Source organism: Delphinapterus leucas, chromosome 10 (genome assembly GCF_059928025.1).
Source record: "Delphinapterus leucas isolate spDelLeu-1000000601 "Yukka" chromosome 10, BTC_Dleu_Yukka2, whole genome shotgun sequence".
Lineage (NCBI taxonomy): Eukaryota > Metazoa > Chordata > Mammalia > Artiodactyla > Monodontidae > Delphinapterus > Delphinapterus leucas.
This window is the reverse complement of record NC_143138.1, coordinates 29,049,985-29,062,785: the sequence shown is the minus strand read 5'-3', so window position 1 is coordinate 29,062,785 and position 12,801 is coordinate 29,049,985. Positions and strand designations below refer to the sequence as shown.

General features: G+C 35.8%; 1 protein-coding gene across 5 annotated transcripts in view; it reads left to right on the top strand.

The window, feature by feature from the left end:
• Positions 1-12,801, top strand: part of CD2AP (CD2 associated protein) — a 105,861-nt gene that overhangs the window by 45,499 nt on the left and 47,561 nt on the right. For all 5 annotated transcript variants that reach the window (XM_089918638.1, XM_089918640.1, XM_089918639.1 and 2 more), the window contains 2 exons: positions 3,246-3,346; positions 6,415-6,535. In XM_089918638.1, coding sequence (XP_089774764.1) covers positions 3,246-3,346; positions 6,415-6,535 — 222 coding nt within the window. The remainder of the gene's footprint in view (positions 1-3,245; positions 3,347-6,414; positions 6,536-12,801) is intronic.

The following is a 12,801-nucleotide window of genomic DNA, read 5'->3' as shown; positions in this document are numbered from 1 at the left end:
GTTAAGTAAATATTATAAGAAGTGCTCGATAAATGTTTGTAATTATTATTATAGTGTTTTATACTATTAAGAACCATACTAGAGATATATATATAATGTGCAGTTAAGATTCAAATGAAAGGGCAGTTCTATACTGGAGTCATTGAGCAAGGTGTATTTAAGCTCTTCTTTAGGTAGGACATATCATTTACGTAAAGATTGGGGAGTATGGCCTTCTATTCTAGTTAGAATTGCAGCCCTTGGAAGACCCATGGAGATAAGTAAGTCCATGGTATTTTCAGGGAGTAAGGATCCAACGTGACTAGAGTGCATGAGCTTTGTTAAAGCACTCTAATCTGTAAAGGAGACAGCCTGATACAGTGGGAAGATAAAAGGCTTAGGAGTCAGAAGTGAGTGTCTTCTAGTTTTGCCTCTTTCTTGCAGTCTTGGACAATTACTGCTGAGTTCCTGTTTCTCATTGGTAAAATGATATGTATAACAAGTTTTTATGACCTTTTGTGTGGGAGATGTTTGTGAAGGACTTGGAGTGGTACTGGTACATAAAAGACGAAAATATGTCCCTGTCTTTGTTGTACTTTGTTTATCCTCTTCCTTATTAATGGGTTTATTTATAAAATACTGATTAAAAAAAAAAAACTTGAGGGCTTCCCTGGTGGCGCAGTGGTTGAAAGTCTGCCTGCCGATGCAGGGGACGCGGGTTCGTGCCCCGGTCCGGGAAGATCCCACATGCCGGGGAGAGGCTGGGCCCATGAGCCATGGCTGCTGAGCCTGTGCTCTGCAACGGGAGAGGCCACAACAGTGAGAGGCCCGCGTACCGTAAAAAAACCCACAAAACTTTATCATTAATTTCTTTGTAGATCTGAAAAGCTATATGGAGTTTACTTAAGAAAATACTCATTATAGTTATTTTAAAAAATTGAATTTTGCATATCCTTTTATTGACAGTTCTACTCTTACATGCATTTTCTTTTCTGCTTGGTAAAGGTTCTGATACATTTTAGAAATTCAGTAAATATTTATTGACCAATATGTATGGGTAGACATTGTATGTGCCATTTGAAATGTGAAGAATCTCCATATTCCTTTAATTGTGTTGCCAATTAATAGATAAGTTTAATATAGGCACTCGCCTTAACTTATGAGTGAACCATATAAAAATATGGAATCATATGAAAACTTTTTCTTTTTTAAATAAATGACTCACATTTTATAGCAATAGTAGGGGCTGTTTAGATGTTTTTATCCAATATGGATTTTCCTTTGAAAAATGAAAAATTCCTTTGCAGATAATTTTGCACATTATTTTGGAAGAAGACACTCTGGAGAATTATGCTAGTGTGAAAGGAAAAACAACAAAAACAAAGCTTTTGATTAGACTATAACTAGGTTTTAAGTGGAAAAGAGAGCCTTGATAGGACATGACTGTTGGGACTGCCCCCAAGATCTTTATTCTTTTTATACACCAGAAAGCACAGGTGCCCAAGTTTGTGTATGTCCCAGGTATAAACCGCCACCTAAATGAGAGGTAAACTCTGTTGTCAACTGTTGTGTCCCGTGAGCAGGCGCGGATCACCCTCTGGCTGTCAGTTTCCTCATCTGTAAAATAAGACGTTCGGCTCCTCGTGGGGCCTCACCTGGCCTCAGGGGCCCAGAGCGCTGCTGGGCGGGGTCAGGCCGCTGTCCTCTGGTGGGAGGACGCGGCATCCAGCCTGGACAGCTGCCAGGAGCGCATCCTTGCTGCTGCCGTGACTCCCGTGGGTTAACTGGCAGGTGTCCGATTGGCACATGAAGTGTACGGGGAGTGATTTTCCTTTTTCTTGGCTATATAGGGCAGGCTCTTTGGGAAGCGTGAAGTTCTGGTGTCTTTGCTGGCAAAGGTTCTGATTCTGCAAAGCTCTTTTAAGTGTCCTCATCCGGTGTCCATTTCTGTAGATACAGCTTTTGCTTCCACTGGTGGGGGGGCTTTGGCTCGGCGGCCAGGCCTCCTGAGCTGCACTGGCTTTCCCTGAGATTGTTGGCCACCTGCAGTGTGTGCTCAGTTGTATTGTCTCTTTCATAAAACATTGCACATAATAATAGCAAGCAAAAGAGCTGCACAAATGTGTGTTGCCCACGTACAAATGGTGGGGGACCTGCTCTCAGAGAAGATATAATACTGATTCTCTTGTGTGGTTCACTAACAGCTTAAATGAAAGTATTGGGCAGAGGAGGGTACATGTTTAAATTTCAATTTTCAGACATTTACATTTACTATTATTTGAAGTTCTGAAGAGCATTTTGTAAGACATAGGACACTGGCTTGTGAAATGTAAACAATTACGAATTACTTTTTTTGTTCTGTACTATAAATATGTACTGATTTCACGTTTGGGGGAAATTTCTGAAATGCATGGTAAAAATACTTTCGTCTCTATGCTTCTAAAATTGCTCACATACTTAGTAAATTTTGGTGTGAATGTCTTTTGCCGTATATCAATAAAACTTCAGTGTTTTCACAGAAAAAAATATAACTAGGTTGTTCAAAGCTAATTGATATATATGCTTGGGGGCGGGAGGCTAATTAATACTCTTTCTTCACTTTAAATCATTTAAAAAGATACTCATACTCATTAAAAAGAATCGTTACATTTTTTAAAGGCCTACATTTCCTAAACATTACTTGTCTGAATAAATAAAGCTTGTTTGAAAAGCTAAAGTAAAATTATTTTTACCTTCACCTGAGTTTGATTTTTATGTCAGAAAATAGAGCTTAAAGAAGATAAAATACATTTTAGATTTGTGCATTTTGTCTTTTTTTTTGACACAGCTACTCTTAAATTAGTGCATTTGAAGTATCCGTAGCTTTGATCAGGAAGTAGTCTGAAAATCACTGGCTTGGAGGACTTGACTGTGATAAATTTGTTGTGCCAACAGTGTCTTTTATTGTCTCTGTTTCCAGTCTCAAAATTAGCAGTGGGTATTTTACTTTTGTATAATCAGTGGGATCAGATACATAAATAGATTTCACTGCTGGGAGCCCACCTTATTTGTAGTCGGTGTGAATTTATTTTAGGATGAAGAGATAGTAACGTGGGGACAAGGTGGAAAGCCAGCCAGAGTAGATTGTGGTTAGCTGTTGAGAGTGCTTCCACGTACTGTTTTTATTCATACATGCAAATCCTATGACGATAAGCATAGTATGTAAATAAAGGTGCTACTGTTTGTTTTCATGATTTTTCTTAATTTTTTTATGTTACCTCCTTTAGAGACCAAGAAGCGTCAGTGTAAAGTTCTCTTTGAATACATTCCACAAAATGAGGATGAACTGGAGCTGAAAGTGGGAGATACTATTGATATTAGCGAAGAGGTAAGGCAAAAACATGTTTTAGAGATAAAGCAGCAATTGGAATTGATGCTCTGGCGATTAGAAAAATGCTTTGTAAGAATATTAATTTGTTAAATTTATTTTTCCAGTTTCATTTTTTTTTAATTTTAAGATACAGACTTTAAAATGGATCTTTAATGACTTAAAGTAAGGCTGTCTTATCTGTAGAAATAAAGCTTTATTCATCCTTGCTATGCCTATATTTGTGTACTGAATTTGTATCTGTTGACTTTAAGAATAAAATAAGCTTTTTTTAGCTCAAGTTAATATAATCTAAGTAGCTAAGAATATAAACCTTTTCTTTGATTCTTAATTCACTTTAGGCACAAGCCATAAAAATAGAAGGATTTTTTACCTTTTGCATAGCAAAGGTATACAAAAGCAGAATGTTTTAAAAAGTTTTGTCTTGTTTGAATTATCACATTCAAATATTAACCCAAAAGCACTTTCCCTCATCTTAGTATCTTAGAATGAGATTTTAAAATATTAAAAAAAATAACCTTTCATATCTCTGCTTTTACCATTAAAGAAATATTAAAGTTTTATTTAGCAGCTAAAGATGCCGTTTTCAAAGTATATGTTTTGATATCATGTATTGCCACTGAGATTGATTTTGTGTGCTAATATGTAATTTATCACTTGTTATGTTAAACTCCAATGTGTTTAGACAAAAGGCAGTTCTGGTTTATTTCTACCAGGTGGCAATAATAATAGTGTTTATCGAGCCTCTATTATGTCTGAAGCACCATTCTAAGTGTTTCACACTTATTATTTCCTTTAAGTTTCTAAACAACCTAAGGAGATAGGAATTTTTACCCCTATTTTACAAACAAGAGATTGAATCACAGAGATAAGTGATTGGCTTATCTACTGTTGCTGCATGACACGCCATTCCAAATTTTGTGGCAAAAAACAACTGTTTCATTAGGTTTGTTGTGTGGGTCCAGAATTCAGATAGGGCACAGAGGGATGTCTTGTCTCTGTTCTGTGGTATCTGGGGGCCTCAGCTGGAAAGGTTCAAAGTTGGGTACTGGTAGAATCATAGGAAGGCTCCTTCACTGACATGTCTAGTGTCTAGAAGCCTCAAAGACCAGGACTCCCTATGGAAAGCCATTATGTAGCCTCTCCATTTGGCTTGGCTTTCTCACTGTATTGGGCTCTCAGGTGTCTCAGGATAGTAGGACTTATTACATGGCAGTTCAGGGCTCTAAGTGTAAGCATTTCAGTGAACACAGTGATAGCCTTTTATAATCCAACCTTGAAAGTGATAGTATCACTTTCACCACATTCTGTTGGTTACAAGAAAGTCATAAGCCAGCAAGATTGAAGGGAGTGGGGACAAAACCTGCCACTTAATCGGTGGGAGGACTGTCAAGATTACGTGTAGATGAGCATGTGGGTTAGGTGATCTTGTTTCAGGTATTTTTGTGCAAGTTCATATGCCTGGCGTGCAGAGCACCAGAATCTGAACCCACACAATTTGTTTTTGAGTCGGTGCTCTTTACCACTATACCACCCTGCCTTTTAAGAATTCCTTAATTAATAGGAATTTTATTGAGTTATTTACCCTAACTACCCAATTGCTGTCCATTTGGGATTTCAGGTGTAGTTAACAGTTTGATGATGTTCCCTTAGTTGTACCCGTTCCAGTTTGTTCTACGTATTTCCATCACACCTGGTTTAAGAACTCTCAATCCTTTGGTGCCTCCTTAAGTGCTAAAAATTCTAAACTCTTCATATTTACTGCCTTATATTTCTCTCTTAAATAGCATGTATTCTAGGCACCTCGTATTTCAGCTATATATTCCATTAATAAGTCCTTTATTTTTATGGTACCACATTTTTCACATGCTTTGTGTCTGGTAAACTCTCATTTAGCCTTAACTGTCCAGCTCTTTTGCCATTTGCTTTTAGGGGAGCGTTTTTTGATTCGTATATGCCTTTCCCTTGTGCTCCTACAGCATTTTGTTCACACTTTTGCTATAACACCTCTCACATTGTATTGTAACTATCCGCTCATTGTTCGTTTTCTTCTTTAGATTGTTTTATTCTAGGACAGAGATTTCTCGTGTGCAAATTTGAATATTTTCCTATCAGTTAACACCATGACTTGTACATAGTGCCTGTTGGATGAATAACTTATTAAATTTTCCTTTGTAACTGTGATGAGATGAAAAAAATTTTTTAAATATTTTAAACAGAAAAAAGAGCCTTTTCTAGCTATGATATTGCATGTACTGCTGTCAAGTAAATTTTGATAGTAAATAGTTTACTCTTTAAAAAATTATTTTTACTTATTAAGACCTCTTAGCATCCTTAGAAGAAATTATACATTTTTAAAGTTATTAATATTATTAAATAACTTCATAACTTATTATTATTAAATAATAATAAGCCTCATTATTTGTGAATGTAAACATTTTTCTAAGGAGTTTTGTTCCTGAGAATATTTCTGGTTGGGGTTGGGAGTGTTCAGTTGAGCCTGGCATCTGGACTTTTAAAAATAAGTGATTCTTTTTCATACTTGGGTTAAGACTCACTGTTCAAGTAAAATAGATAAATTACTTCGTAATTTTTTGTGCCATTTAGGAAGTTATATTCTTATATTCATAAAACTTTTTCCAAATCAGAAATTTTCAAATGCTTAAATAATGTATGTCATAACTACAGACAGAGGCTCCATAGTGTTTAAAACAGTGACATTCCAGAAGAGAGCTATCTCCTTCTTGCTGTTAATACATTATTCTTGGTTATCTGATACTTTCATGAAAATTACTTGCTTCATAGATTACAGTTGATCATAAATTCTCGTTGTTAAGTGTTGCAAAGTGCTATTGATATATGATTAATCCCATATATGATTAATCCAATCCACACAGATTTAATCTACTCAAAATATATTTTTTCCCTTTGTGTTTTCTTGTAGATTTAAAGGGATTATTTTGCATCACTAACTTTGTGCTCATTCACTTCTATAGCTCAGTTTTTCTGTGGGGGAAGTGAAGACTTAAGAGAAATTTTTATTATCTTTGAGTTGTGAACTCTTTCAGGTAGAAGAAGGCTGGTGGAGTGGAACCCTTAACAACAAGTTGGGACTGTTCCCCTCAAATTTTGTGAAAGAGTTAGAGGTAACAGATGATGGTGAAGCTCATGAAGCCCAGGATGATTCAGGTAGACTATTTAAAAAATTTGAATAGATTTAAATAAACTTTATATTTGATCTAGTGTTTATTTTGTATTTTTAAAAACTCTAGTCTTACTTTTGAACTAAGAGCTTTATCTTATCTACCTTAAAAAAGCACTTTATGACAGGGACTTAAAGTGAGTATTTGCCTAAATATCTAGGCAAAGAATTTACTATTTTTCCTTCCAATGTCTGCTTCAACCTGAAGTAAACGTATAGTACCCTTATTATGAAACAATACTACTTATGTTATCTGATTTCTTTCCACTTAAGACCTACTTATATACAATTTTGCCCAGAGTTTGCAAATGGCTGAACTACTTCAGAAATAGTAGAAGTTTAAAAAAAATCTTCCTCTGGTTATTTTCTATATTTACACAATAGATTTTGTTTTCCATGTGCAGCCAGAATGTCATTTAAATTATTTTGTGATCTCTGTCATTTAGAGACTCACCTATAAATTAATCTTAAATTTGTTCACTATTCAAAAGTACGATTGAAAAAGATTTTATCCCAAAGCTAGATTTAATTTTTTTTACGTCTGTGAATTGCTGTGGGATTTAGGAGAATTTTTTTTTTTTTTTAAGGGAAACTAAATTCATAAGTGGTAGTGTAGGGATAAGTAGATCTTTTTCTTTATGGAAAAGTATGTGTAATGAGAATGTTCAGGGTTTTGTACTTGCATTAACTAGTATTATTTGGCAGTTTTATAATGGTTAGATAGATTCAGATATTGAGGTATAGACATACAACCTTAAGGTTGCCAGTATCGCCTTTTTTTTCAAAGACAGTGTAATGTCAAGATATGAAGACTATTGTTTTAGTCCATTAGGGCGGCTATAACAAAACACCACAGACTGGGTAGCATAAACAACAGAAATTTATTTCTCACAGTTCTGGAGGCTGGGAAGTCCAAGATCAAGGCGAGCCAGCATAGTTGAGTTCTAGTGAGGCCCTCTTCCTGATGCATGGTTGGTGACTTCTCACTTTGTCCTCACATGGTGGAAGAGACAAGGGATCTCTCTGGAGCCTCTTTTGTAAGGCACTAATCCCATTCCTGAGGGTTCTGCCCTCATGACCTAATCACCTCTCAAAAGCCCCACCTCTTAATTTGTGGGGTTAGGATTTCAGCATAGGAATTTTGCAGGGACACAAATTTGCAGACCATAGCAACTATATATCATTCAAAACAATGAGATGAAGTCTTAAGGTTGTCCAGACTGTTTCTGTACCTAGTACTTCATATTGCATTCCAGTGGACACTACCGTTTTTTAATCTATCTAGAATGTTGGGCTCCATGATGGCATGGAGTGTGGTTTGGTCATCTTTGCTTAACTGTAGTTTCTTAGTGTGCAAAATGGGAATAATAATTTTTACCTAAGAGGACTGTTCTGTGAACTAGCAAGATAGTTTCTAAGCATAATGCTTGCAACATTGCAGATTGTTTTGAACCTAGTTTCTTTTGCTTCTTTTTGTCAGTACCTTCAATATTTTGAAATTAAGTAGGAAAGCATTATAAGGTTGTTATGTGTAGCAAATGCAGTTTGTAAGCCTCACTGTCCTCAATGGTGAGGGAATAAATTTTAGAGAAAAAAATTAAATCATTTTACATTTAATAGATGGTAATATTAAACATAATTTATAAAAGGTATCTAGAAATCATTGTTGAGATAATTCCTGAAGTTTTTCTGATGCATTTTTAGTTCTACCATTTTAAACCTTATAAAGTTCTCTGAAATTTTTATCCTCATCCATAATTATGGTTTGTTTGCACATGAAAGATTTATGCAGTTTTTTTCTCCTTCTGAAGAAAGTGTTGAGCTTTGAAAAAAGTCAAGTAATGAAATGGTAGAATAGGGCATGAAATGATAGAGCAAGCTCACAGACATCTAGGTTTAGAGCTACAAAGTCCTAGTACCACCCTCTCATTCTGTAACAGAGAAACCTAAAACTTTTAGAAATTACCACTTAATATTACTCTACATACATATTCTTAGAGGACTCAAGACTTCTAAGAATTTTCTGTTTCTGATCTCATTCCTGTGTAGTTTTGCTCACTACCTCTCACTTTATGGGTCCATCCTTTAAACTGCAGTACAGTGATTTTTTTTTTTTGAAACTTTTTTTTTTAACGTGGAGCAACATTGCAAAAATAGAGAAGTCCCATAGTACCCTTTATCCAGATTCACCACCAATTGTTAACATTTTGCCTCGTTTGCTAATTTATTACTCAATTTCTATTCAAAAATCTGGGGGGAGGCTTCCCTGGTGGCGCAGTGGTTGAGAGTCCGCCTGCCGATGCAGGGGACACGGGTTCGTGCCCCGGTCCGGGAAGATCCCACATGCCGCGGAGCAGCTGGGCCCGTGAGCCATGGCCGCTGAGCCTGCGCATCCGGAGCCTGTGCTCCGCAACGGGAGAGGCCACAACAGTGAGAGGGCCACAACAGTGAGAGGCCCGCGTACTGCAAAAAAAAAAAAAAAAAAATCTGGGGGTCTTTTTTTCCTTTACCTTTAAGTACTTCAGTGTGTATTTCCTAAGAACAAGGGCAGTCTCTTATAACTACAGTACAGTTATCAAAATCAAGATATTTAATATTACCAATACTGTTTAATTCACAGTCCATATACAGAATTCTTAATTGTTCTAGTATACTTTACATAGCTATTTTTTTCTCCTAGACAAGACCATGCAGAGAATTTATTTAAGTTTCTTTTGTTTAGAATAGATCCCCAACCTTTCTCTGTTTTTCTTGACCTTGACATTTTTAAAGAGTTTAGGCTAGTTATTTTGTATAATGTATCCCAGTTTGGAGTTTCAGGTTATATTTTACTGATAGGGCTACAGAATGATGATGTCTCATTGTATTGTATGGAGGACACATGTGCTTTGTGTCTTTTATTACTGGTGATGTTAAATTTGATTACTTGGTTAAAGCTGTGCTGCTACTGTAAGTTTACTGTTTTTTTCCTTCCAACTGATAAGTGTCTTGTGGGGAGGTACTTTGAGACTATGTAAATATCTTATTCCCCATCAGACTTTCACTCAGCAGTTAAAGCATCCACAGATAAATTTTGCCTGAATCAGTTTTTACTGTGATAGTTGCAAAATGATGATTTTCTAATTCCATCATCCCATCTGTTTATTATTTGACATTCTTCTATAGAGAAGAATTTTGCTTTCTCCCCAGTTGTTTTTTTTTTTAAATCAGCGTGGACTCATTAGTTGTTTCTTTTCTATTCACTAGGTATTAATCTATTATTGCCATTATTATTTATTTTGATACTGCCAGGTTTGGCCAGTGAGAGAGCCTTCAAACTAGTTTCTGTGACATTTTAAAAAATTAACCTTACTGGAAATACAATTTACATACAGTAAACTGTGTATATGTAAAATATATAATTTGATGATTTTGACAACTGTATACATCCATGAAAACCACTACCACAATAAATGTACAGGACATTTCTATCATCTTTATGATGCCTTGTAAACTGAGCCCTTAAAATATGTACAAAATTTAAAGTCCATATGGAACCACTAGCAAAAGACAAATTTAAATTTGGATGTAGTTCATTACTTTAATAATTATAAAACTTTGGGCATTCCTTGCAGCATTCAGCCTTCTTTGAATTTTAGTAACCTTGCAGAATCGTATCTGTTAAAAATGTACTTCCTTGCTTGCTTAACCCCTTTCCAATAGCAGTGCATTCTAAATGTGGAGCTTTGTGATTATGGGGTGGGAAGTCAGTGGTTGAAGTACACTGTAATTCCTTTTTTTTTTTAACTCTAATTTTTAGGCAGAAAGTTTTTGCATATTGATGTAAATGCCAGGAAGTGAGTACTTTATAAGGTCTTTAGAACTTTAGTGATAAAGGCATAGAGTCCTTTAAGTTTTAATGTAAGAGTTTGATATCTTATGCATTATGACTTAGAGAATTCATGTCCACTATTCCTGTGTCCTAACAAAATATAACATCTTCTATGTATAACTGGTGTTTTGATAGTCTTTTTTAGTCAGTAAAATGGTGTATGTTTCTGGTAACTGTTATAAGAATTACCAACTGTACATAATAAATTTTTTAATTCGTTTTTTGCTTATAGTATTAGAATGCCATATCCACTGCATTTGTTTATTTTACATAGTTTCTTCTTACACTCCTTTACATTTAGTAGAGCTCTTCTCTTCTTTTAATAAATAAACTGAAGTATATAGGATGATGTTCATGGTTTGACCAGTTAAATTCTAGCTCTTACTGCTAAGAAGATAATTCTGACTCTAGACAGTAGGTTGACAGTATTACCTGAGCCTTAGGGTAATTTATTTTTATGCCCTCAGTTTTCATTGAAGAACGGTGGTATAAAAGCTATAAAAAAAAAAAAAGCCCCTGTTATATTTAAGAATGTGGTAAACTTATAATCTATTCTATTACTCAGTTGCTTCTATATAAAATCTCAAGATTAGTATCTTTTTAGTAGTCAATTTCAGGAAAAGCTTTGCTTCTCTAGGGAAGTGTGATGTTTCTGTTTTTATAATGAAATGACTGCCCTTTCATTTTTTCAAATATTCTTAGCCTTTCTTGTTTAGAGTGTCTTTTTGTCACCTTTCAGATTCCACTTATTTCCTAAGTAGGACTTGCTTTCAGTTTTCCTTCTTTTTAATAAAGCCAGTGACTATATCTACTGGTATTTTATCCCTTGTTAAGTCTTCTGCCCACATTAAGCCTATAGAAATCTCCATTTTTGGACTTCCGTGGTGGTGCAGTGGTTAAGAATCTGCCTGCCAATGCGGGGGACACGGGTTCAAGCCCTGGTCCGGGAAGATCCCACATGCCATGGAGCAACAAAGCCAGTGCGCCACAACTACTGAGCCCACGTGCCACAACTACTAGAGCCTGTGCTCTGCAACAAAGAGAAGCCACCACAATTAGAAGCCCACGCACCACATCGAAGAGTAGGCCCCGCTCACCGCAAACAGAGAAACCTGCTCACAGCAACGAAGACCCAACGCGGCCAAAAATAAATAAATAAATTTATTTTTTAACAAAAATTTCCAGTTTGATGTCTAAACAGGCATCTTGACCTAAGATGGTCAAAACTGATCTTCTTTTCTCTGTACCCAAATTTGCTCTGTACAGTCTTCTTCATCTGAGCTAATGGCAACTCCATCCTTCTTTTACTTAGACCAAAGAATTGGATTCACCTTTTACTCTTTATAATACCACACTCTATACTTGATTCAGTAACAGACTTTGTCACCTACTAAATAAATGTACAGAACCTGCTTTCTTTTACCACCTCAACAGCTGCTACCCTGGTGTAAGTTATCTTTTCCTGTATAATTGCAAAATCTGTTATTTGCCATTACCTCCCTACTGAATGTTAAAGTGCTTACTTTCCAGTAGCTGTCCATTTTACTTAGAGTAAAAGCCAGTCTTCTTAAATTGGCTATAGAACCCTCCAAGATCTGGCACCACCAAATGTCTCACCCCCGCCTCTCTGACTTTATCTCCTACTTAACCATCCCCTTTGTTCTCATTAGTCTTCTTACTGTTTTTAAAGATGTCAGGAACATTTCTGTCTCACAGCCTTTGTACTTGCTGTATACATTTGCCCTGAATGTTCTTTGAGATATCCTTAATGGCTTTCAGTTTGATTTCATGATTCTCCTCAGAAATCACCTTTTCAGTGAGGCCTTTCCTAATAGCTCTGTATAAAACAGCAAAAAGCTTCTATCTTCCATTCTTTAATTCCCTTATCTTCTTTGATACATTTGTTATTATTTCTTATTTATTTTCTTATTGTCTGTCTACCCCCATAGTAGAATATAGATTTTGTTTTGTTCACTGCTGCATACCTAGTTTCTAAAACAGTGTCGCAGTGTTGCTCAGTGGATGAATGAATGCATAGTGGTTTGAGGTGTACAGAGAACTTTTCAAATACTTTGTCATGTTAAATCCTCATAATTTTTGAAGTTAGTGTCACCTCCACTTTAAAGGTGAAGAAATTAGAACTCAGATTATTTAACCACCGAGTGGTAAAATCACAACTGGAATTCTCTTCTTCGGATCTTTTTACTTTACTATTTCATTTAACATGTGGGGGTGAGGCTGTTAGGTAATTCTCACTGTTTTAGCTCATGTGTTTGCATGTCAGTCATGCCTATAGAACTGTCTTTTCGTGTACTTTCACCCCTGTGAGAAATAGAGCAGTAATATGTGGGTTCGATGGCATTTCCCATGGACTCAGTGCAT